Raw genomic sequence first — 27,229 nt, 5'->3', positions numbered from 1 at the left:
ATGCTTATAGTAAGAATTCACCAATCTTATGTTGTCCCTTACCCCTAGAGGTAGCTGTTTTGGTACAATAATAAAATGATTGTTTGTTGTGGCTAAACATATATTCACATAAAGTTACCAGTTTAACCACTTTAAAGTTGTTGAAGTCAGTGGCATAAAATTCACAATGTTGTGCAACCATCATCAGTGTCTGACTCCAGAATTTTTACATCATCCTCAAATGAAATCCAATACCTATTAAGTGGTCACTCTCTATTCTTCCTCCCCAGAAAGCTCTGGTCAACCACTAATTGATCTCTTTTCTACCATATATGACCTTGTGAGGCTGGTTTTTTCACTTAGCATGTTTTCACAGTTGGTTCACTTTGTAGTACAGGAATGACTCTTGGAAGATTCAACAATCAGGCCATCTGCAACACCATGTAGAACTAGATAACGTTCTTTTTGTTTGATTTATGTTCCAAACCAAAATATAGCCATGTTCCAGGACTCAAGGAGCGGCCTTTTGGAGTGGATCCTCACTTTTATAACAGGGGTCAAAATGTGTACAATATTGTTGTTTCCTGCCTCTGAAGACTTGGGCTTTTCACAAAGTATGTTTCCACCAGGGTATACCAGCAAGAATTCAACTACATTGGAAGTTGAGGTTGCCACCTGGCTATTTGGAATTGCTTGTCTATTTAACCAACATACCAAGAAGAGGATTATTTTTCCTACCTAGACTGATTCTATCCTAAAGAATTTAATTGATCGTATCAGACTGCTATAAAACACGAAAGAGAGAAGCATGCATGGAATACAAAAAATTCTTTGGAGCTGTTACTTAGTACTTAACATTCTAGGCTTTGTACAATAAGTTAATAGGGACGTACAACAATACAATTAGAAACTAGTACTTTAGATGCTTCAGGAATAGAGGTTTGGGTTGCTCCTCAAAGAAAGGAATCAGTACCAGCCAATAGCTTGCTGAGTGCCATGGGGATATGAAATAGGTATGAGGAGAGAGAAGGTAGACATGAGAACATTATTAGTCACAGGAACATTTTCTTAACTTGTGTGTCCTAACTTGTGTTAATAGTAGGTATTCTTGTACAATAGTACATAGTTCTAGAATATTAAAAGGACTTATCAAGAGGAGGAAAGAACATCATTCAAAGAAGACTGCATGAAATGATTATTTTATTCGGCACATATTGTCTATCTATCTATTTTGGAGTGGAAGTGAGAACTAATTTTGGTTGCATGAAAGCTGCATTGTATGTGCAGAAGTATGATTCTGCTATATGCTTTATTGAAAATTATATATAGTAAGTGTATAGATATTAAGGTGTTTTGAGACAACTGTATTGCCCAAGCTAGCCTTGAATGCTAGATCCTCCTGACTCAACCTGCTAAAGTACTGGTATCACAGTAATGTACTACTTTATCAGGTGGATGGTTTTGTACTGTCAACTTTGCTGAGCTGAAACATTTCCCAAACTATTTTTTCTTTATGGTGCTAGTGTGTCAACTGGATAAAACAGGAACTTGCAAGATTTGGAAAATGGATGTAAAGACCCTTAGAAGATACATGCAGGGTCCTATGTAGCATTATAACTTGTGTACCTGTTTGTTGATCTGCTGACTCACCTGATTGTCAAGGAGCAGTAGCCCAGCCTTCAGTGTCTTTAGCATCTCTGCATTGTCGGGTATATGCAAAGTTCATTGGCTAAGGCACCAGCTGCTTCTGTACATTGTGTCATTGGTGTTAGATGCAATGAAAGACATAGGTTCATTTATTCTCATAGGTTCCAACTTGTCCAAGTTGCTTCTTACTTTGCATCCAGCTTTCCTTCCCAATCTGCCTATAATGCTGGCTTAGTAACTTCCAGATCACTGTTAAATATCGAGGCAACAACCTTTCATAGACCCCTTTATGGAGATTTAGAGACTGTTCTATTGTAGCCATCTCTTCCTGACCTTTACTACTCAGCTTCTCTATGATTGTGTATTGCAATAAATAATAAATTTCTATCATTTATTGTGTATCACTTTTAGTGATTCTGCGTCTTTGAACTAATTTTAATATCAATACTGATCTTGGTAATTTTTGTTCCCTATAACCTTCTTGGCTAATTTTATATTCCTTTATTCACATGATCTTAGAATCAGCTGTGTACTGTGTGCTGAGGTCATATTCAATGCATAGATTAACTTAACAGTAAATCGATATTTTTAAGTAGGTTAAGACCTGCTTCCAAGGACATTCTTTCTAAATATATTGGTCTACTTTTATGTTTTTCACATTTAAGTTTCTTTACAGAATTCTTGCATTTTTGACTAGGTTTATTTTTAGGTACCTATATTTTTGTTGCTTTAGGTAACAGGATTATGCTTGTTAAAGTTTATTCTCTGATGGCTTATTTTATGTGTCAAATTGGCTAGGCTATAATGCCCAGTTCTTTGGTCACACAGTGGTTAAAATGTTGCTGTGAAGGTATTTGTGGATGTGGTTAACATTTATATTCAGCTAATTTTAACATAAATATGCCTATTTAAGTGGGTGGGTCTCATATAATCAGTTGATAGCCCTAAGAACAAAGATCCAGGTTTCCTCCAAAAGCAGCAATTCTGTCCAAAATAGAAGCCCTTCCAGGGGCATTGTGGTACACATCTATAATTTCAGCAGGCAGAAGATCATGCCAGCCCAGGCAAAGTAAACTTAAGGCCCTATCTGCGTAACAAATTTAAAATGCAAAGGATCAAATGTATGGCCCAAGTGATAGAACACTTGTCTAAGAATCCTTAAATTCAATCCCCACTACTAGGAGAAAAAAAAAGCTTGAGTTCTAGCCATTCGTTTGCTCTGGTTTAGACTCAAGACCATAATACACACCAACTTTTAAATTTCCAGCCTGCTGGTCTGCCCTATAGATTTCAGTCTTGCTAAAGTCCTGTAATTGTGAGCCAATTCTCTGAAATCTCTAAATACACACATACACACACACAAATTGTTTCTAGATTCTCCACACACATTTCCCAACCAGTTTTGTGAGACACTGCATGGAACAGTAGACAATATGTGGCTCTGAAATCACAGACAAGAGTTCACTGAGGAAAACAAATTGTTTTTGGAACCTGATTCCTTATCTACAGAATTGGAAATTACCTAAGCTATGTAGTTATTGTGTTGGGTGAAATTAAAAATCATATGTAGAAGACCTGTCATGGGTCATAGCTGGCAATGAGTATACAGTAACCTACTAGGCTAAAGAGAGATGTACTGTTTGGTTATCTAGTTTAGTGCTTTGAGTCTAAGTGTTCAATCAACTTTAGTCTTACTATTTCATGTGCCGTGGTTTTTTTTTTTTTGTCACATCTTTAATAGCTTAGGAATATCATCTTTTGGGTTGTTAGATGTACAAAGTATTGAAGCACTGCTTGAGATTAGTTCTTGGGACTTATTTATGTAAGGTGTAGGGCAAGCTTGTTTCCATGAGTCTACTTTTCATTTAGACACTGATTACCTCATGAGCTTTTTGTGAGAAGTAAGTGTGGTTACATATGAGAAACTCCTCAGCATAACCTCCGGCACAAAATACGTGCTCTATATATCTACTAGCTGTTATGGGAGTTAATTGGGGTTTAAAGAGAGTTGGATCAATTGTTACACTGAAGGAACTTAGTTTTTCACCATCTAGTGAAGACAAACCCAAAAGACCACAGTGAGGTTATATTTCTTTTAGCAGTGAAGAGCAGACATGTAGAAAATACACTGGTATAGTTCAAACAATATAAAAGATCCCATATCGGTAGCTCAAGCCTGTGAGTGGAGGCTGGGATCTGAGGATGGAAGCTAGGCCAGAAATAAAGCTGTGGCTCAAGCAGTAGAGTGTTTGAATAGTCCAGGTCAGAAAAATCTAAGGGACAGCATCCAGGCCCTGAGTCAGTACTTACACAACAAGGTTTAGAGAGAGCAATTCCATGGAGTGATGATAAAAGGTCTCACAGACTTTCCCTCATCCATGTGCACTTCACACCTGGTTTTGTCACTGATAGGAGGCTGTGCCATACTTTCAAAGGCCTGCCACCTTGGAAAGGCCCAGTCATCCCAAGTAAGTGTGAGACTGGATGTTCTGAGAACTGAGTTATATCAGTTTTGCCAGCAGGGGAGAGCTTCTTCACGATGAAGTACTAGAAGACTGGAAGGCGATACAAACAATCCCTTCTAACTAAAAAGCTTGGATGGGCTAAGGGAGAAACGTGAGACAGATGAACAAGCAAATTACACATTGTTTGCCAAACAAACCAATTACTCTTTACTATCTCTCGCTTTCTGAAAATCAAAATAACACATTTTTGGTTAGAAAGGCATGCAGTCTCCGTTTTTCTTTGTCTTAATATCATCCCTTTTCTTCTTTTTTAATTGCACACAGACTTCGTTCCCAGTATGGGTTCCCCCCCACCCCCCATTCCTCATTCGAGTGAATTCTTGGCTCCCCACCCCGCCCTGCAGCCCCAGTGGCCGCGGGGCCTCACCTGCCAACAAGCGCAGGGGCCCGGCCCAGCCGGGGCACTGGCAGTGACGTAGCGGGAGGACGGAGCCCGCGAGGCCTGCTGACGTCACTGCCGCAGCGATCCCGGGCGAAGCCCCAGAAGTGGGGGTTCTGGAAAGGAAAGCCGGCGGGGCGCCCGAGCTTTGGGTTTCTGGGTTCCGCGAGCCTAGATGGCGTGCGCTCCCGTGCGGGCCGAGCCCACCCCGCACCCTCAGCGCTCTGGAACCCAAGTTTAGCACCAATGGGGATGTCCCCCTCCAACTGCGGGGCCCCGAGCGCACGCGCCTTGGGCTGCGGAGAGCACGGAGACGTGTGGCGCGCGGGGACCGGGACCCGACGCGGGGCTGCGGCGAAGGTCGTCGGCGCCCTCGCGGTGAGCGCGTCTCCTCAGGCGCTGCGGCGGCGCGGGGCGCTGGGCCTGTGGCGCGGCGTCGTGACGTCAAAGTGGCGGCGGCCGTGGTTGGCGCAGGGTCCGCGGCTGCAAAGTGTGAATTACGCTAGGCTCGCGCGGGCGGCGGAGTGAAGTCAGGCTCCGGGGAGGGGCGGGGAGGGGAGGGAGGGAAGGAGGGGAGGGGCAGGGCTCCGGCGGCGGCGGCGGCGGCCCGAGCTGGTCGCTGATCCCGCGCGCCCGGGAGCTGGCCGCTGCCTTCAGCCGTCCTTGCCTGCAACGCTTCGCTCGGTTCGTGCTCCACGGCTGCTCGGAGGTCTCCAGAGCCGCGCCTCCCGCCCGAGGAGCGCCGGGGGTGGCGGGGCTCCCTTCTCCGACTTAGCCGGCGTTGCCCCGCTTGCAGCCGGTCCTGCTCGCTCCGGAGCCGGGCGTGCACGTATCTTGGTCCCAGGCGCCGCGGCCGCGGCTGCGTCTTCCCGCTGGGAACCGAGGCAGAGGGTTGGGGTCGAGCAGACTCGAACGCGGCTTCCCGGCTCGGGGTCGGCGCCCGCCCGCCCTGCCCCGGCCTGGGCCCGGTGTCCCCGAGCCGCGGCCCCCTCCCGGTGCAGGGGCTGGCGGCCGCGGCAGGGCGGGCGCCGGGCGGAGGCAGGGCGGGCGTATTCAATGGAAGTATGCTACCAGCTGCCGGTGCTGCCCCTGGACAGGCCGGTCCCCCAGCACGTCCTCAGCCGCCGAGGGGCCATCAGCTTCAGCTCCAGCTCCGCGCTCTTCGGCTGTCCCAATCCCCGGCAGCTCTCGCAGGTAATCGCCGCCAACCCACCCCGGGAGGGAGCCCCACATGGGGGGGGGTGTCTCTTTTGTTTCCCTCCGCCCACCCAGCTTCACCTCCGTGGCTCCCCAGCCTTTGCCGCGCACCCCAGCTAGCCCCAACCTTGTCTATTGTTCGGGGGAGGTTGGGGTTGGTTCCTCGATCCGACAGCCTCTTCATCCTTGTGGCAGTGCACCCTCGGTCCTCAGGCCTCTTCTTACCCCGCTAGTCCGGTGGAAACCCTTGAGACCCTCCCCAGGCCCGGCACTCGGTGCCCAGCCGTTTACGCCTCTGGAATGACTTTGTCCGCCGCCACCGCCTTCTCCACATCGCGGTCGGGAAGTTGGGCCCTTTTCTTAAGCTAAGATGTGGAGCACACCTGTTTCCCCCCCCCCCCCGACACCCATCTGCACGACCCTCCCCATCCTTCCTCCCCCCCCCCCCCCCCCCCCCGTATACCACGCTCACACCTGTGCGGGGCTCGCGCCCTCGGCACCAGCTCCCGCGCGCCCCGTGGAGCTCTGTTGGTCCTGCAGGTTTGCAGAACAATAGGCCCAGAGGTCCCGTTGTCGTCTTCTCCCACTCCTGCGTTTCTGCAGATGGGCCTTAAGCAGTGGACCAAGGCTGCATTGCAAAGTTGATAGCCACACATGGCTTCTGATTTCAAATTTATAAGGTTTTAGGAGAGAAACCACTGATGGGCACTCACAGAAGACTTTGCTTCAGTGGTCCAATACCAATTGCTCCTGAGAATTTCTGTTGTTTTTTTTCCCCCCATGATGATGCCCTTGGTCCAAATCCATAGTTTTCTCATCTTGATTGTCAGCCAGATTTGTAGTAGAGAAGCAAAAATGAATTTTTCTTTGTTTGCATATGAACTGAATGTACTTTTTCGCCTGCTGCCAGAAGTTCTGACTTTGGGAAGAGGGGTGTTAATGGGGTCTGTAGCATGCCTCAGTCTCATTCGGGGCCTGGAGTATACTAGACAAGGCTCTATCACTGGGCCACATTAATTTTAATTTTAAGATTAGGCTTCTGCTGAGTTACCCAGGCTATCCTTGAATTTCTGATCTTCCTGCCTCAGCCTCCTGAGTAGCGGGACTATAGGTATAAGCCATGAGCCACACCATGCCAGAACTCAGGACCACTTCTATCATTTGTGGGGCTGCAGTTGTAATCCGGGGCTTTGTGTATGCTAGGTAAGTGATCTACCATGGAGCTACATCCCCAAACACTTTTCAAATCAAATATACTCTTGATATTAATAGCTTTAATGGGAGCGTATTTTTCTCTCCTCAGTTACACTGCAAGTGTCTTGAGCAAGTTATGGACAGCACCTTGTAGAGATTTTACTTATAATGGTTGTTCACTATGTATAACTCGTCTTTTACTCTTTTTATGCCTAAATTGTTTGTAAAAAGAGCAAGAGCTTCTATTTGAGTTTCTGAGTTCTTTTTATTTAAAATCATACTTTCACAGTGCAAGATGGCATGCTAATGGGATCTGTGTAGACTTGTGAAAATAATTAAAATATTAAGTGGTATTTCAAACAATGCTATGTTGTTACTTTTGAAGGATGGATCTGTGATCTGCATTTTTAGTGCTGTTTAAAGCCTTTTTAGGTTCTCATGTTGAAAGGATACTAAGGCACTGCTGAACAGGTTTTTAATGGTAGTAACTTTCTCACTTCTAAACACTGTTTTTCATTTTCAGATCAGAAGACACATAACTAATTCACACTTCCAGTTAGGTCTGAACAATAATGGCAGTCGCTGATATTTATAGAATTATAAAATATGTATAGTGTTTTTGTGCTCCCTGAGGAAAAAATGAATGAAAGAGAAGATTCCAAGGGATTTAAAACAAGGCTGATCCCAAGGGTTTTACCTGATGTGTTAATTAATCCACAGAGTCCAACTTTAAGCTCCATTATTTCTTGACTCATTTCCTAGATTTAAGTGGGTAATGGAATTTTGAAAATATGATTGCACTGTATAAGGTAAATACACCATACTTATATGTTATTCTGTATTTTACTACCACTTAAACTTTTTTTTTATTGTGAAAATACTGTACAGAGGGGTTACAATTACATGGGCAAGATAATGAGTACATTTCTTAATCAAGCATTGTAGCCTCCTCCTTTGTTTCCCCTTCCCATCCCTTCCCATCCCTCCCCCACCCCACCCCCACTTAAACTCTTTTAAGTTTCTAAACCCCTAAGTAAGTATACAAGAACTTCTTAAACTTAGGGCAGATATTTTCCTGAATTAACATTTTTTGATCAACATTATTTAGTGTTACAATGATGATAAGCTTACCAGGTCAATGAGATGAGCATATTAAGGCTTTGTGTATCATTTGGTAATAAAGTGTGTGTTGATATTGACTTCTTTGGGAGAGTAGATGGGAGTTTGTAATAGAATAAAGGACACCTTCTTGGAAATGGAGAAGTTATTTAGAGCTCTATGAAATAAATATTTGTTTTCATCAAAAGCTTTCTTTACTGTTGAATGTTTAGTTCCTAGGACTAAAAGTACAGTAATTATAAATCTGTATGTAATTCTGTAATTTTATTTAGTAGTCATAAACGTTTCTCTTTAAAACAAACAAAAAAACCAGATTAAATAGCTGGTGCCAGTGGCTTACATGTGTAATCCTAAATTCTCAGAGAGATTGAGATCTGAGTAATCATGTTCAAAGACAGCCCCAGTAGAAAAGTCCATGAGATTCTTATCTCTAATTAACCACCAAAAATGAAGATATGGAGTTGTTATTCAAGTGGTAAAGTGCCAGTGTTGAGTAAAAAAGCTAAAAGACCATGCCTAAACCCTGAGTTCAAGCCCTCTTTGGGAATACCTCCTCCCCCAAACTAAACTAAATAATTATTTTTTAATTACAATTTTTCTGTTTTAAACTGTGTACAAAGCTAGCATAGATAATGAAATCACCTTTGACTGGCATTAGTTTTAAATATGAAATCAGTGTAAGAATATCAAAGTAGAACAGTGTCTCAGTTATCCAAAATTTGGTTTAGAACTTGTAATATCAAACAGATCCAGAAAGTAAGCAGAAGATGTTGAACATCCAAAATAGCATTAGAGATCCTCTCAAAACCTTTGAGATTTAGACTAATTGTCTAAGTAACAGAAAACCTGAAGTGGAATTGGAGGCAGCTACAGGCTGTTCTCACTGATAGAAACCAAACCAAAGTTGACAGCAGACTGCCAAAGCCAGGGATGGGGGGAAAAAAACAAACAAACAGACAACCAAGCCAGTAAGACTTAAAAGTCACCCTGGGGATATTTTATTTAGGGACTTAAGTGTTGTATAACACAATCATCATTAGTCAAAATAATGCCCTCCAGAGTCTCTTTTTAAAAGTTGAAGATTTTGTTTTTTGTTTTTGGTCGGTGGTGGGCCCTGAACTGGTCTGGGAGCTGTCCCTCAGCTCAAGGCTAGTGCTGTACCACTTGAGCCACAGTGCCACTTTCGGCTTTTTCTGCTTATGTGGTCCTGAGGACTTGAACCCAGGGCCTCATGCGTGCAAGGCAAGCACTCTACTGAGCCACCTTCCCAGCACCTTCTATTTTAAAAAAAAATTTTATTGTATAGATGCTGTACAGAGGGGTTACAGTTACATGAGTGAGGTAATGAGTACATTTCTTGTCGAACATTGTTACCCCCTCCTTTGTTTCTCTCCTACCATTCCTTTCTTCCCCTGCCTCTCCCATTCCCTCCCCCCTCCCCTCCAGAAGTTGTAAAGTTCATTTCCAACAGTGTCTTGTGGTACCATTGTTGCAATGGGTCATCCTGTGTCCTTGTTTCAGCATTTTGTTATTCCCCTTCCCCCAGATTTTCTTGCCAGTTTAAGTGTTGGAACTTAAATGGACAAATCTGAGTTGTCCAGAAAATTCATTTATATGGAACACTAGGATGAGGCATTGACTTTTTGTTTTAAATCAGATCATACATCCTTTTTAAGTGGTTATTAGGAGTTTCTTGAATTATTTGAGTAATAAGTGAATCCTGGTTTGGGTTTTTTTTTTTTTTTCCATTTTTGGATATCTATTGTTGATAGCTGAACTTAAATTTTTGCTTTTCAGAATTAAATTCGTCTTTGAGAAGAATATTACAAAGGCAGAAAGTATGTTTTGTTCACCACTGGTGTTTTGTACGGATAGGTGCTCAATAATTGTGGAAGCTGGATTAATGCATTGGTGGGAATGCCAGGGCACTACTAAACTTCATGGTTATTTCAGTTAGATTTTTTTGTACCCAAGGAACAAATATCCAGACTATAAATTTAAGATTTAATTTAGAAAAAATATCATTAAAATATAAATTGTCTTAATTTAGAATCTGTCTATGAAAAATTATTTTGTACTGGCTGGGGCTTGAACACAAGGCCTTGTCAAACTCTTGCTTAGCTATTTTGCGCAAGGCTGACCCTCTGCCACTTAAGCCACACCTCCACCTCTATTTTTCGCTGGCTATTTAGGGATAAGTCTTTTGGACTTTCCCACATAGGCTGGTTGAGATCTCAGCCTCCTGAGTAGCTAGGATTATGGGCATGAGCCACTAGCACCCAGCTTAAAATCTTGTCTTTGAAGAAGACATTTTATACCATAAAATATTAACTCTTTCGCCAATATTTTCTCACAAAATATCTATAGCCTACTTGTATTAGAGTTTTAAAAAAAATGTAAAGAATCACATCCCCAAGCTGTGCATGATGGCTCAAACCTGTTACATAGCTGCTTGGGAAGTAGGGATCAAGGGATGAAGGACAACCTGGGCATATTAGTGAGATTTATTGTGATTGGTCACTAGACATAGAGGCATATATTTGTCATTCCAAATGATGAAGGAAAGCACAGAGGATGGCAGTCCTGAGACACTATCTCAAAAAATAACCAGTGCAGACACAGCTGGTTAAGTGGCTCAAGTGATGGAACACCAGTCTGTCAAGTATGAGGCCAAGTTCAAATTTCAGTACTGCAAGAAACAAACAAAAATCAGTCACCACTTGGAGATGTAGCTCAATGGTAGAGCACTTGGATGTGTAATAAATGTGACCTGATTTGCAACTCTGTCACTGATAAGGAAAAAAAAATCAAAAACAAAATCCACTTTACCACCATTCTAACTAACTTTTCCTTTATATGTGTTACCCTATCTATACACAGATATTTTCCAGTTATGGTCATTGTGTCTATAATTGTGTTCGTCAGTGCTCATAATATATGGAAGCTTATCAGAGTCCGCAATACACAAGAACAATTTTACCTTTAGAGCTGGCAGAGTTTTACATGCCTGTAATCCCAGAATTTGGGAGATGGAAGCAGGAGGATTGTGGGTTTGAGGCTAACCTGGGCAATATAGTAAGACTCACTCCCAAAATAAAACGAGCCAAGAGTGATGGCTTACACCTGTAATCCTACATACTTGGAAGGACTCTGGTTTGATCTAGCCAGGCAAAAAGTTTGTAAGACCCTCATCTCAAACAGTAAAAAGTTGGGCATTTTGATATATACGTTTCATCCCAGCTATACATGAAGTGTAAACAGGAGGATTATGGATCAGGCTAGCCTGAGCAAAAATGGAGACCCTATTTGAAAAATGTGAAAAGCAAAAAGGGCTAGAGGAGAGGCTCTTGAATTTTACCCAGTACTACCCTCCCCTCCCCACCCCAAAATCTGAAAAACCAACAATAAAGAGCATTTGGGTAAAAGTTGGTTCTTCTTTCAAGAAGCTTTCAGGAATGTGGTGGGATGAAGGGAGGATTACATTTGGAATAATGATAGCATTAGAGTTACCAGGGTATGATCAACTATAAGGAAAACCTAACTTTCTGGAATAGATTTGGGGGAGGACTAATGCTGTTTGTTGAAGGTTGAGAAGAAGATTGAAGGTTGGCAAATGTAGTGGGAGGAAGAGAGAAGTTGGCCTATGGAGATAAAAATAATGTACTGTGCAGATCAGTGCTGCTCCATAGTACCTTTTGTAATGACGGCATCTCTGCAGTGCCCACTATGGTAGAAACTAGCCATATGTAGATCATGGTCATTTGAAATGTGACTGGCAGCTAGGTGCTGGTGGCTTGTATCTATAATCCTGGTTACTCAGGAGGCTTAGATCTGGAAATTATAGATCAAAACAAGATAGGCAGACAAATCTGAGAGACTCTTATTTCTAATTAACCAGCAAAAAGCTGGAAATGCAGATATGGCTCAAGGGGTAAAGCATCAGATTGACAGAAAAAAAGTGAGGAGAAGTGAGGGAAGGAGAGACTGGAATTACTAATTTTTTAGTTCAGTTTTATTTAAAAACTACATATAGTTAATGACCATTGTATTGACAGAGAAAGCATATAGAGGGCTGGGAAGGTGGCTCAGTGGTAGAGCGTTTGCCTTGTTTGCCTGAGGCCCTGGGTTCAATTCCTCAGCACCACATAAGCAAAAAGAAAAAAGCCGGAAGTGGCGCTGTGGCTCAAGTGGTAGAGCGCTAGCCTTGAGCTGAAGAGCTGAGGAACAGCACTCAGGCCCAGAGTTCAGGCCCCATGACCGGACCCAAAAAAAAAAAAAACAAAAAAAACATATAGATCATTAGTGATTATTACAGAGATACTAGATTGCATTTTTCCAAATGTTGAACATTTGTTTCTTTGGTTCTTTGTTATGTACAAAATGACTTATGAAATACCTTCATTCATGTTTAATCGTTAAAATCACTAGGTTGGCTCAAGAGGTAAAAATGATTTTTTTTACTTTCTCAAAGGCATTGTCCTTTTGTAATACCAAGATTAACGATAGTATTTTTTCTGCAGTATACGACCAGATATTAGCTTATATAAGTAGTTTGCAATTATTGTAAATGCACTGTCCCTGAGTTCATTTAAAATTATAATAAGCAAGAGTGTATTCTGTCTCAAGTCTTGTGATTTTTATTTCTTTTGTAAAGTTTTATTTTCATATCCTGTACTCATTTGTAGGACTTTCAAATATTCAAAATCAATTTTTTCCTTTAGTTCATGTTATTCTTTAAAATTTAATTTTATTATTAAGATGTACAGAGGAGTTTAAGTCAAGTAATGAGTGCATTTCTCTTTTGGACAATGTCACCCCTTCCTTCACTTTCCCCATTTCATCCTCCCATCTCTGCCCACAAGTTACATAGGTCATTTTCCACGTAGTGTATACTGAATAGCATGAATGCATTTGTCCACCCTTCCTCCCGCCTTTCTGTGCCCCCCCTTTACCCTTTCTAAAAGAAAATAAAATATCTAAGGCAAAAACAAACACCATCACCAACAATAACAACAAACCAGGTTTCCATTTCCTAGAGTTTGTTTTGATAAATACTATTTTAAATGTTCAGAGAAGTTATACCTTTGTGTTCCTCTCCGAAGGGTATCCTCCATTGGTGTGAGTGTGTGAATGCCTAGAATCCTGTATAAGTTAGCATGTCCAGTTATATTTTAGATCTAGCTTCCACAGATGAGAAAACAAAACTTCACTTAGCATGATTTGTTCTAGGTCCATTCATTTCTTGCAAATGACCCAATATTATTCTTTCTAATGGGTGAGTAAAATTCCATTGTATATATACCACATTTTATTGATTCACTCATCTGTTGTGGGCTATTAGAGCTGTTTGTATAGCTTGGTTATTGTGAATTGTTCCAGCATCAGTTTTTACATGTGTATTCTTTACAAATTGATATAGTTATCTCTTTACAAACCTTCCTACACAGGCTGATACAGGGGTCAGAGCAGATAGGCAGTGGTTTTCTGTCCACACTGTCCTCTGTATGTGCTACTCATTATGTGGTTGGCTTCAGAAAGTGTCTCCTGTTTATAATTTTCTTTCAGCAGTAATTTTGGATTGCTGCTCTATGCCTCCACCTGCTGGTAAAGATGGCTGTTCATTTTCAGAAGATAATGGCTACAAGGAAAAGATGACCTGGGTAGGGCAAGGCAGGACAGAATATGAGGAAGATTAAATGAATTTTAAATTGGATAACTGAGTTTAAGCAAATCTGCAGTACTTGGAATTTTGGATGACCAAACTCTAGCTCAGGACCATATAAGCATTTGACAAATGGTGCTTAATAAAGATGCAGTACTGTTTCTGCAGTACTAGTAATAATACTTTCGTTTCTGTTTTGAGAGTATTTCCAACATGGTGAGAAATTTTTCCCTTTCTCTTTGAATTCTTTTGTTGTTTGAACTCTTTTTTGTTTTACTTTCCCTAGATATTCGACTGTATTTTATCTTTGGAAATATTCAATCATGTTATCATTTCTCAGGAACAAGTTAATTCATGAATACAGTAGAAGGGAATTAAAAGTACTTTATTTTAAGTTTTTTTGGGGGGGGAGGCGGGCGGGCACGCCTGAGGCTTGAACTCTGGGCCTACACACTGTTACTGAGCTCCTTTTGCTCAAGACTGGTACTCTATCACTTAAGACACAGAACTATTAACAGTTTTTTCTGAATAGTTTATTGGTGGTAAGAGTCTCACAGACTTACCTGCCTGGTCTGGCTTTGAACAGTGATCCTCAGTTCTCATCCTCCTGGTTAGCTAGGATTACAGGTGTAAGTCACTAGTGCCCAGCTAGTTCTTCTGAATTCTGTGGACAAAATAAAAAATTTTAAATGCTAAAATCTGTGTACATGAATCTCAGCAGTAGTGTCATTTATTTGGACTGGATTCAATGCAGTCATGACCAGGCAACAGTCAAAACAACAAATGTGAACTAAAGTACTAAAACTTTATCAGAAATGTATATTCAGTGATACAGATGAGGCTGATTTTGTTTAGTTTATTCATTTTTATTTATCTTTAGGAAATTTGGAAAATGTTAGTGATACCCAAGATAAGCAACCGATCAAGAGAAATGGCTTATTTTAGCTCATAGTTTTAGAGATCTCAGTTCACAACCAGTTGGCCAGTTGCTGTTTGGGTTTGAAGGGTAAGCATCTCATGGCTGGGAAAGGAGGGAGTGGAGAACTGATCCACTGCCCCTTTAAGGACGTGTTCCCTCTGAACTGAAGACTTCCCACTAGGCCCCACTCATTTTTCTGAGTTGTGTTCATGAAGCACAGTGATCCATCATCAGAGTTATTTTAATTCTCTATCAGATAGCAACTGGATTTGATTCTCCTTCCATTTTTGTAATTGCTGACACCTTAACATGAAAAAAGATTTGGTATCAGTGTTTAGCTTTTTTTCCTGTGAATATTTTGAAGTATTCTTTTAGTTTCCCAGAGCTAAAGATAGTAAGTACTATACAATAAGTTTCAAAAAGTGTGAGCATTCAGATTTTCTTTACCAAGTGGCCAAGAAGAGCAAAATGAAGGGGATAGGAGCGAAGGTAAAGGAAAGCAGTATGCTTTGCCTGCTTAATGGTTGTAGAAAATGGTGCAGATGGAAACTGAGACCCTAATAATCAACTCCCTGAAACTCTCCATCCTCATGACTACAAAAATAGACCTGACATAATCTTCGAACTACTGTTTTTCTGTATTCTACTTGAATATTATATTTTCCATTTTCTTTAGCTGAACATTTATCCATTTTTTCAGGGATTTTTTTTTTAACCTGTTTGTTTTTGAAACAAATGTTTCCTCTGTAGTCCAAGTGGACCTCTTAACTATCTTCCTGCCTCAGACCTCCTTGTGATGGTAGAATTACAGGCATGTGACCCTTCTTCTTGTTTATTTTTTTCAATTCTTATTCCTAGATCTCCATACTTCTCTGTAGGCCCTCTTGGGGAATGGAGTCAGAATATTCATGCTTGGAAGAAACAATTTAAATATATCCATTCTCAACCTTTCTTTTTCTTGCCTATGATTGCTTTTGGGCAACAACAGAACTGACAATGGTAAAGAGACCCCAAAGTCTAAACTATTTACTATTTGGCTTTTTATAGAAGTTTGCCAACTGTTGCACAGTGGAGTGGGGATTTAGGTCTCTTGGCTAAGTCAGGCATCAGGCAAAGTTTTAACAGGGGCAACAATTCTTAGGGGAAGATAAGGTTGGGGACAGTATTAGGAAATAAAAGTTAGCCAGCAAAACTTTGTCACATGGAAATGAAAGGGTATAGAGAAGCACATCACCAGAACTTCAGGTTAAAAAAATGATCAGTATTATTCAGGAAGCATGTGGGCAGTACTGTAGAGAGAACTCTGGGCATACAATGCCGTTCTCTTCAAACCTCCCCAAGACTGTGTGCTTATCCCAACTATCTTGTATCAGGGTGTAGGAATTCTCCATTCAGGGAATATGAGTTATTTGAGAAAGTTATCTGATTAGATTGAAGGGGAGTGGGCTTTCCTTTTTGGAGTGGCTGTTATTTGCCTACTGTTTCTCCAACTCTTGTGAATGGAAACACAGCTGTTCAAGTTCGCAGTTTGTTTCTAACTGGCAGTGTAACTCTGGCATCCCTTTTTTCTGGTTAGTTTCAGTCCTTCCAAGGACTTAAACAAGTTTGCAAGGAGGGTAGGCTCAAGGAAGTGAGATGCTTTTCATTCTTTACTGTGAACTGTCTTTATTTATTTATTTAGTGCCAGTCCTGGGGCTTGCACTTACTGTCCCTGAGCTTTTTTTTTTTGGGTGTGGGGGGTCTGGTTGTGGGGCCTGAACTCTGGGCCTGGGCACTGTCCCTCAGCTCTTTAGCTCAAGGCTAGCACTCTACCACTTGAGCCACAGCGCCACTTCCGGCTTTTTTCTTTTTGCTTATGTGGTGCTAAGGAGTCGAACCCAGGGCTTCATGCATGCCAGGCAAGTGCTCTACAACTGAGCCACCTTCCCAGCTGTTTTTTTTTTTGTTTTTTTTTTTTTTTTAAACTCAAGGCTCTACTACTTGGGCTCACAGCTGTACCACCAGCTTTTTGGTGGTTAATCAGAGATAAAAGAGTTTCACAGACTTTCCTGCCTGGGCTGATTTCAAACCTTGATCCTTAGACCTCAGCTTGCTGAGTAGCTAGACTTGCATGCATGAACCACCAGCACCCAGCTTGAACTGCCTTATTGAACCCTTTTGTCCACTTGGTGTTGCTGCAAACTTTCTTCAGCTTCCAAAACTGCCTGTCTACCTACATGGTAGTAGAGTGACAGTAGTAGTAGTAGAAGTGACAGATTTAGTGGCTGAGGCTCAGAAGATGACTTGTCTAAGGTCACACAATTAGACAGTGGAGAAATTGTCTTTATAGACTTAGCCCTGCCAAATTTCAATGTGTTGTTGTTCTCTATCTCCTGCTTCCTTATAATAGGATTGATTTCTAGGATTTCTTAAAGTAGTAATCCTTTTTAGGGAGCATTATTTCAATGAATGACAAGTATTTAATACATCAAAGTATCTGTTTACACGCCAGTGATTATTTGAAAAAGTACAAATAATTCTAAAAATATTTGAGTTACTTTTAATTAAAATATAATAGGTCATGGTTTAAACCCATCTCAGGCAGGAAAGAAAGTTCATCACTCTTATCTCAAATTAACCACCCTCCTCCCTCCTCACCCCACCAAAAAAAAGGTGGAAATGGAGCTGTGTTTCAAGTGATAGAACACTAGCCTAGCCTTGAGAAAAAGGCTAAGGGAAAGTGCCCAGGCCCTGAGTTTAAGTCCCAGGATGGCACCAGAAAACTCTGTGTGTGTGTGTGTGTATGTGTGTGTGTGTGTGTGTGTGTGTGTTTACACAGTGAGTTTGCTTTGTGTCTAGTAATAGATATTATATATATGATATATGTATATTATTGGAGGTAAAGCAAACTCATTGAAAGAACAATGAGCGAGTTGGAAAGATAATATTTGATTTGTTGAAATATGACTTATATGTAATGTAACAAGAAGAACTTTTCATCCGAAAGCAATATGTATTGGATATTGATGGCTGACAAAGCAATATGTATTGGATATTGATGGCTGACACCTATAATCCTAGCAACTCAGGAGACTGAGGTCAGGATCAAGATTTAAAGCTAGCCTGGGCAGGAAAATCTGTGAGACTCTTATCTCCAGTTAACCACTAAAACACTAGAAGTGGAGGAGCTATTCATGAGCAAATAATAGTCTTGAGCAAAAAAAAAAAAAAAGCTCAGAGACAGCCCCTAGACCCTGAGTTCAAGTCCCAGTACCAGCATCAAAAAAAAAAAAATAATAATCTCACTTGGATTTTAAAATTTGTTTGGAATGGATCCCTTTTCATTTGGTGGCTTAAATTGGTAATATTCATGACACGGAGCTCTCTGGCACTTATATGTTTACTTTGTATGATGAAGTGGTGAGAAGTGGAAGTTTTTGTAATCTAAAATGTGTCTTCATTTTGTTTTTTGTGTGAATTCTTCATTGTGGATATTTTAAGTTATTCTAAAATGAAAATGAAAAAATGTTAGATTAAAAAACTGAATACTTTCAACTTTGTAGCTAAATGTCAGAAGATACCTGCATATATAAGAAACAAATGCAGAAAAAACATGCACAGCTTCTCTAATAAAGGAAATGCAAGTATACTGAGTTAAATGAGATCATAAAGATGAATAAAGTGAGAAATTGAAAGACTCCCGAAGATAGCACAGAAACCCTTCTGTTGAACAGGTTTGATTTTGACTGCTTAACCTTACGTGAACATTTTTAGAATGGTATGATCACTCCATTGTGATGGTGAATGGCTTGATGGGTTAAACTAGTGTTCATCAAAAATCCATGTCCAACAGAAACTTAAGAATATGACCTTATTTAAATAAGTATCTTTGCAGATGTAATCAAGTTAGATGTAATGACATTAGAAGTCATAGGTGATAATGATGGAGAGACACCCATAAGTGGTGTCTGTGAACTCACAGTGATTCTGACACACACAAGAATGAACATCATGTGAACCTGGAGACTGAGATTAGGGTGAATGCCAAGGATTGTTGGGAAGAATGCAGGACCTAAGAAGATGCAAGGGATATTTCCTCTAAGGCCTTCAAAGTGAAGATGACCCTGTCAGCACTTTCATTTTGACTTCTACCCTAGAAAACTGTGAACTTAAGTTTCTGTTGTTCTAAGCCACCCAGTATACAGTAATGTGTTACGGCAAGCAGGCCAAGGAACGGATACAAAAGACTTTGTTTTAATTTTTGTATTAATTCTTATGAGCAGACATTTACTGGGTGCTTTTTGGTGCTAGACATTCTGCTACGTTTTTAAAAATAAATAAGATTGTTCCTGCTTTCATTCTTGGGGCTTGGTCTAGGAGGAAAAAAGAACAGTGTAAATACATAATTGTAACATGTTTTGGTAAGTGCTCTCCTTAGGATCGCTTGTGAAGATGAGTGTTGGCTTTTAGACCTGGAGGGTTTTAAAAAGTGAGTTCTGTGTGCTTGATTTCAAAGGAGTTGATATCAGCCTTCCTGGAAACTGGGCTTTAATTTCTGCCCTTCTGGAGCTATCAGTCCTATCTCTTTTAGAGCATGTTTTGGCCTGTTGCTGTAGCCTCCTAGCACTAGAATTCCATCTCCACAGATAAGAGATTCATACAATGAAGGTAGATTTTTCTCAATGTGTTGAAAACATCCGTTAGTTTCTTTTCCTATTTTTTTTTTGCCATCGTGGGGCTTGAACTCTGGGCCTGGGCTCTGTCCTTACACTCTTCAGCTCAAGGCGAGCGCTCTACCACTTAAGCCACAGCTCCACTAGTCTGGCCTTTTCTGCTTATGTGGTGGTGAGAAATGGAACCCAGGGCCTCATGCATGCGAGGCAAGCACTCTACCACTGAGCCAAAAAATACTGTACAGAGGGGTTACATTGAGTACATTTCCTATCAAGCATTGTTGCCTCCTCCCTTGTTTTTCCCCTACCATCCCTTCCTTCCCTACTTCCCCAACTACTACCCCTCCTTCCCGTCCCCACCCCAAGTTGTAAAGTTTGTTTTCAACATCTGTTAGTTTTTAATCCCAGTTAAAATAAAATTGAAATTGCTTTTAATCCCAGTTAAAATAAAATTGAAATTGCTGATTTTAATGGTGAAGTCCAAATCCTCTGGCCCCTGCTAACCTCTGCATTTTCCCCTTGTTTTCAGGAGCCTCTGCTGTCTGTGAACATGCCAGCTTTATTCTCATCTTTCACATTGCTTTGGCTCTTCCCTTACACTCATGATCTTCTCATGGTTCCTAGCCATTCAAGACCTGGGCTAATCTTTGTGGAGATACTTTCCTTGGTCCTTCTATTTTAAAGTAGCACTTCTTCCTCCATTCATTTCATGACTGTACCTTGATTTGCTTTATGTTTAGATTTGATTTTTCACTGTAATTTCAATACAGGGATACTCTGTCTGTACTAACAAACCTTTATTAAGTGTTAAGTCTCTTTAATTATGAGATGATGGGAATACATTTATTTTTCATAAAAAGCTTTCGGGCTTTAAAAAAATTTTTTTTGTTGGTTGTGGGGCCTGCGCTCTGGACCGGGGTTCTGTCATACCTCAGCTCTTCAGCTCAAGGCTAGCACTCTACCACTTGAACCACTAGCTTTTTCTGCTTATGGAGGAATCTAGCCTAGGGCCTCATGCATAGGAGGCAAGCACTCTACCACTGAGCCACCTTCCCAGCCCTCAGGCTTATCTTTTATTATAGATTTTATAGTTCTGGGCTTTCAGTTCAGGGTCAGCCGCTTGTCAGGCAGGTATCTACCCTGCAAACAACACTTCCATCCCTTTTTACTTTTTATTTTTCAGATAGGAATCTGAATTTTTTACCCTGAAGGGCCTGGACTGAGCTTCTCCTACTTAGGTGACTCATTTTGTAGCTAGTATTACAGGCATGTGCAACTATACCTAGCTTTTTGAACTTTTTTGTTGAACTTTTTTGTCTTGTTACTTTAGTCTGGATTGGCTTGCAGCTATGATCCACTCAATTTCTGCCTCCTGAGTAAGTTGGATACAGATGTGAGCCACCATGTCTCACTTTTTCAGTATTTTAAAACCTTCCACGTGTGAATTTATCTTCCACATAAGAATTTAATAATGATTTTTTCATTGTAATGGTTGCAGTCAAATATTGACTTATCAGTATCTTCAATGTATGATAAGAGGAAAGTGACTATTTACATTGTTTTGTTATGTTCATGGCACACACTACTAACTTACTTTGTCTGGCTGTACATGGAGTCCATCCCCACCCCACCTGGCACCCCTGCCACCATAGAGCATATGGTAGGAAACAGGGGACCTGCTTCATCTAATCACTTGTTGGGATCTTAGTGTCCAATACAGTAAAGGCTCTGGACAGAAGATGATGGGAAATGTACTCTTTTAGTCTCATTTAGGCCATCACAGCTTTCCTTCGTATTAATTCCAGATTGTATGCTTTGTAATTTTCATTGTATAATCCTTCCTTTGTCTTTACCCCCTTTCTGACTTGTCTTTTGTGAACCTCTCTTAATCTCTAAATTTATGTACATCTCACTCAAGAATACACTGAGATTTAGAAACCTAAGAGGCCCACAGCCACACAGCTGTAAGTGGTGTTTCTAGGATTTGAACTTAGATCTCTTTCTAACCAGAGCTCCTCTGTGCTGTGCTCTGCTGTACTGAGCTGTGCTGGTGTGGAGGCCGATACGTGTGGTGAGTAGGAGGTACAAATCCAGAATTAGAATAGGAGCTCTGTCCCTTTGGAGTGGAAATAGCAAATGGTTATTATTTGCCTCTATAAGAAGAACTGGGTGATAGTTGTTAAACAGAACTTTAAAAAGTAACTTGAATTTATTTTGGACTAGAGTTAATATATACTTGTTATAAAATACATGTAACATACCAAAAATAAAAAGAAGAAACATCATCCATAGTCCTACTGCCTGGAAATAACCATGTTGACAAGTTAGAATAATTTTAACCACTATTTTTTTCTGTACAGAAACAAATAGTACAATGATTATTTTTAAATCTAAGTCTTATTTTTTGTCAGTCGTGGGGCTTGAACTCTGGGCCTGAGTGCTGTCCCTCAGCTCTTCAGCTCAAGGCTAGCACTCTACCACTTGAGCTACAGTGACACTTCCAGTTTTCTGGTGCTTTATTGGAGATAAGAATCTCACAGACTTTCCTGCCTGGGCTAGCTTTGAACCGTGATCCTCAGATCTCAACCTCCTGAATAGCTAGGATTACAAGAGTGAGCCACCAGCGCCCTGCTGTAAATCTTATTTTTAAAACATTTTCTAGGAAGTGGTGCTGTGGCTCAAGTGGTAGTACACTTGCCTTGAGCTGAAGAGCTGAGGGACAGCGCCCCAGCCCAGAGTTCAAGCCCCACTACTGACCAAAAAAAAAAAAAAATCTTCTAATGTAATTAGATAAGAATATTGTCAGATTTTCCAGAGAACTGTTAGCAATTTATACTTATAAGCAGCCTGTGACTGCCTTGTCAATATTTTTCTAGTTTCTACTTTTTGAACTTTTGTTGACATTAAACTTGTAATATATGCTTACTACTTACTATGTATCTTCTATAAATTGTTTCTGTTTATTGCCTGGTTTTTTGTTGACTTTTTAGCATAGCCATTAAATCAGGTTTTTTTTTTTTGGGTCTGGTCGTGGGGTCTGAATTCTGGGCCTGGGTGCTGTCCCTTAGCTCAAGGCTAGCACTCTACCACTTGAGCCACAGCGCCACTTCCAGCTTTTTTTTTCTTATGTGGTGCTGAGGAATCGAACCCAGGGCCTCAAGCATGCAAGGCAAGCGCTCTACCACAGAGCCACCTTCCCAGACCCATTAAATCAGTTTTTGAAATATTTTATACTAATATTGTTACATTTGTGGCAAACTTCCAATATTTTTGCTCTAATTTCAATAAAAAGGTGCTCTGTTCTTAACTACAAATCTTTACCTAGTAAGTTTAAGTCTCTGTAATAGGTAGGTAATGGGACTTGGTTTATTGTTAAACAGTTTCAGTGTTTTTTTTTTTTAATCTACACATATGAACTAATCTTCAGCATAGAATTTGGTAATGATTCTTTTCATCTTCATTGGAATGAAATTTTTACTAGTCTAGATTTTCAGTGTATGGTAAAAAGATGATGATGGTATAGATTTTTCTATAGCTGAGAATTTGGAAGAAGAAATATGTTTGGAAAAGTACATTGAAAATGGCTGATTGGGAACTGCATGAGCTGTTGAATTTTTCTTACTGTTAGGTAAGTGGCAAATGGGCTCTTCAGCTAACAAGTCTTTAACTTTGCCATGCTTCCAATTTTATAGTAAAGAGAATAGAAAAGAGGACTCCTTTTAAACAGAGTTTCTAAAATCTTTGAATTTTTAAGGAGAACTTATATCTTAAAAACATTATGAATTATTTTAGTGGATTATAATATTAGGATAGAGTAGGACAAGGAAGGTCTAGTACCTGAATTATTTGGGAACATTTTCAATTCCATTTTCTTATTATTATAGTGGAATTACTTCATTTTCAGAGAAAAATTTCTGGAAGTGACTTTGAGAATTGAAAAAAAAAAAGTTGTAGAACTTTTTTGTTCTCTTTTCCCTATCAGCAACATTTCTTAATTCCTTATTTCACTGTTAAAGACCTTAGAACAACATTCAAGTGGCTTTGCAAGAAGAGGCAATGGGAATATAAAAATAAAATTTTAGAGTTTTATTTGTATTTATTTTGAAATTTTTAGATTTTAATTATGTTCATGTTGCCATGAGCACATTAAAAGTGTGTAACTCTTTGGTGCTGTGTGTGTGTGTGTGTGTGTGTGTGTGTGTGTGTGCGCGTGCAGTTTATAAATAAATGCACCAAAAGTTTGGAGAACAGTGCCTTGGAATTTGTTGATTGCTCTGAAGGATTTTACTCACCACAAAAGGGTGACTCCAACAAAAATGTATATAACATTTAGAAAGGTTCTAGGGTCCTATTTATGGATACATTCCCATAAAGCATAACCTTCTTTGCCTCTTGAGTCCATCTACCTGAGTTTTTATCTGTTAACTTTATTTGGCTTTCTTAACTGATTCTGATCTCATTCCTCAGGGTTGTAGCTCAGGATTAACTCGTAGCACAGCTGCCCTTGTCCACTGGTCTATCCTGATTTCATTATGCTTGGTTAAACTATTAGTTCCTTAACAGTGAGTATTGTTTGTTTAGCTTTCTGCAGCTCAGTGCTCATGTAAAGAAAATATTCTGCAAATTTAGAAAGTAAACCAAAGTTATCAATTCTACCAGGGCCCCAGTCCTATTGAGAACCCAGTTTTCTGCTCTATCCACATTCCCTCCTTTCTCCAGCTTCCCCAAATGCCAGCCTATGTTCTGCCGTGGTATCCATCCTTTTCTGTTTTGAAGTGTCATAGCCTCTGAAGACAAACACCATTTCTTCTTAGAATGATGACTAAAGGATCTCTGGAGAACCTCTTGAAGTGGCTTTCAGATCTCCTCATAGAAAGCTGGTAGATGAAGTCGTTAGGAGGGCTAGCTTTTTAACCCTTAAAACTAGGAAAAGTCTTTGGATTTTTCCTGGGGCCTTGATTATTGTAAAGGTTGACCCTGTTGTTGAATAACTGACTAAAGTGAGCCCTGATCTTTAGTAATTTGTGGGGCATGACCCTAGGTCAACACACCCTCTTTGTATGGAACGAGAGTACTAAGTCCCGTGGGAATGGTTACAAAATTTTGCTTGTTAGGAGCTGATCAGCTTATATTTAGATGTAAAACAATTGAGTCCACATAAATAATTTAAAGTTGGACTTGTAATCACGTATTACAAAGTAAAATTAAACAAGTGAAATTAAATTTAACATATTTTCTCTTATAGCCAAATTATCAGTTTGATATGTAATCAATATTTTCAGGATTTTATTTTACTGTCTTCAAAATCCAGTGTGCACTAGAGCACATCTTAGCTCTGACACCATTTCAAAGTACAGAATGGCCACAAGGGATTCTAAAAATAATGACACTATAGAAATAAGGACATTTTATGGCACAAATTTAGAGACTCAGGGCTACCTCTTCATTTTTTTATAATTGGATAAATTTATCACAAGGGATTATGAACAAAACTACTTCTTCAAACACTAAAATATTAGGAAGCTTAGAGATCATCAGAATTGCATATAAATTAGTGCATTTATAGAACTTACATAGTTTCAAGTGTGTGAGATTTATAAAATTTTAGTTTTAATTTACTTTCTTTGGGTTGGGACAGTTTTGTAGTTTGAGAGAAGGAATCTCATACTTTAAATTGCTGTTTTGTGAGAAGCTGAGCCTGTCATAGTGCCAGCAACTCTCGTCCTTTTAACAAGATTTTTAGGCTAAGGTAAGTTGCTGGGTGAGAATAGGCATAAAGTTTTTATGGAGACAGGGTCCGATATTCTTTGTGCATTCAAGTTTTGAATTCTATTTTTAAAAAATGCCAAGACAGCCAGACACTGGTAGCCCATGCCTGTAATCCTAGCTACTCAGGAGGCTGAGATCTGAGGATCATAGTTCAAAGCTAGCTCAGGCTCTCCAATTACTACCAGAAAACCAGAAGTGGTACTGTGGCTCAAAGTGGTAGAGCATGCTGACCTTGAGTGAAAAAGCTCAGGGACAGCACCCAGGCCCTGTGCAATCCCTGCAACTGGGGAAAAAAAAAAAAGCCAAGACGAAAGTTAAAGGGCTTTTAAAAGTACAGAAAATGTCTAGGCACTGGTGGCTCATGTCTGTAATCCTTCCCGGCTACTCAGAAGGCTGAAATATGAGGATCAAGATTCACAGCCAGCCTGGACAGGAAAGTCCATGATACTCTTACCTTCAATTAACCACCAAAATTGGAAATAGAGTTTTGGCTCAAGTGGTAGAATGTTAGCCAAGCCTTGAGAAAAAAACAGCTCAGGGATAGTGCCTGAGTTCTGGGACCCAGCCCCAGGACTGGCGCGCGCGCGCGCGCGCACACACACACACACACACACACACACACACACACACACACACACACCCAGGACTCACACACACACACACACACACACACACACACACACACACACAAGTGTTTACGGGCTGGGAAGGTGGCTCAGTGGTAGAGCGCTTGCCTTGCATGCTCGAGGCCCTGGGTTCGATTCCTCAGCACCACATAAGCAAAAAGAAAAAAGCTGGAAGTGGCGCTGTGGCTCAAGTGGTAGTGCCCTAGCCTTGAGCTGAAGAGCTGAGGGACAGTGCCCAGGCCCTGAGTTCAGGCCCCACGACGGGACCCAAAAAAAAAAAAAAAAGTGTTTAGTTAGAGTTTCTTACTGGATCATGCTCTTAGTGCCCAGAATTTTTTTTTTTTTTTTTACTATTTTATGAATTGGAGCTATGTTTAAATCAACAGTTTCAAGTTTTAAAATTGTCAAAGTAATTTAAGCAATATTATTAAAATTTCCAAAAATATTTGTAAGCCCATCATATTATTTTTATTTGCTATGTTTGCAGATGTAATTGTGATCACTGATACATTTAATTTTGCGGCTTTTTGGAATGTAATATTTTTTTCAAATATGGATTTGTAGTGTGAGTCTCTATAATATCATTTTATTTTGCTGTCACAAAATAGCTTGTAAAATCTGTATTAGCTAGAGTGAAATGATCCTGTTCTTTGAAGTAGTAAGGGATACACTTCTCATGGTTGTCATTTGCCACCAGATCATGCTTGAGCCTGCTACTTCCCCCTTTCCCCACATTTTATTAAGAAATATTTATTTGGAAATGATTGTTTATTTTGTTCAAAATGTACTTTGGAGCATCTGTTGAGATGCTTATCATTTTTCATTTTTGATATAATGTATTAAATTATCTTAGTAGATTTGTTAATACTTAACATTTCTAGGATTCATCTTACTTGGGCAATATATTATTCTAACAGTTCTACTTGCTGATTATTTAGGACATTGAAGCAATATTACTGAAATTGATCTGAACCTATTTCTTTCCGCCCAGTGTCCTGGTTCAGTAGTAGTATTCTGTTGATGTCATCTGTGGTTTTTGTTTGTTTTTGAGGTAAATTAGAAACAATAAAAACATGTTGGTTTTTTTTTTTTAAGAGATTTTAACTTTTTTTTTTTAACTCTCTTTTTCTCTTTGGATAAAAAGATCTTCAAAGCAGTGAGCAAGTTTTGTTACCAGGGAAACTGTCATCATACACTGTTGGTTATAAAGCTCTCTTTTGTGTCAAAGTGGAACAAAGTACAATTGTTACAAGATGTAAAGTATGTCTGCAAGCAGCTATGACTATAATACTGTCTTTCACTTGATGTTTCTTCCACCTGCTTTATCTCATCCTGTGAAGAGGAAGGGGTCCATATTATTAGCCCATGTAAAAAAAGTAACATTTAGGGTCAGAAATTGCTGCTTGCCAGAGGTAACATAGCACATAAAGTTAGCTTAGAGCTAGAAACCAAATTAAACCCACCTACCGTCTAATGTTTCTTTGCTTTACTACCATGTTACCTTAGGAATGGACTAAAACACATTTTCTTGAATCAGATCACATTCATGTTTCAAGATAGG

The 27,229-nt window shown here is 40.1% G+C and overlaps 2 protein-coding genes across 3 annotated transcripts in view; one reads left to right on the top strand and one right to left on the bottom strand.

The window, feature by feature from the left end:
* Window positions 1-5,124: 5,124 nt before the first annotated feature.
* On the bottom strand, window positions 5,125-6,081 carry LOC122095480 (SR-related and CTD-associated factor 4-like). The gene is made up of 2 exons (XM_042665830.1): window positions 5,855-6,081; window positions 5,125-5,402 (listed from the first exon to the last, which is right to left on the bottom strand). Exons 1-2 carry the CDS (start codon window positions 5,909-5,911, stop codon window positions 5,184-5,186), a joined length of 276 nt encoding a protein of 91 aa, XP_042521764.1. The 5' UTR covers window positions 5,912-6,081; the 3' UTR covers window positions 5,125-5,183.
* The window catches only part of Pde7a (phosphodiesterase 7A), an 88,773-nt gene continuing 67,104 nt past the window's right edge, over window positions 5,561-27,229 (top strand). For both annotated transcript variants that reach the window (XR_006145142.1, XM_042665819.1), the window contains exon 1: window positions 5,561-5,724. Coding sequence is in view for 1 of the 2 variants with exons in the window: in XM_042665819.1 (XP_042521753.1) it covers window positions 5,587-5,724 (138 nt within the window). In the remaining variant the exon portion in view is untranslated. The remainder of the gene's footprint in view (window positions 5,725-27,229) is intronic.

This window comes from Dipodomys spectabilis, unplaced genomic scaffold (genome assembly GCF_019054845.1).
Source record: "Dipodomys spectabilis isolate Male_0828 unplaced genomic scaffold, ASM1905484v1 ptg000015l, whole genome shotgun sequence".
NCBI lineage: Eukaryota > Metazoa > Chordata > Mammalia > Rodentia > Heteromyidae > Dipodomys > Dipodomys spectabilis.
Note: the sequence above shows the minus strand (reverse complement) of the source record. Positions and strands in the feature narration are given on the sequence as shown.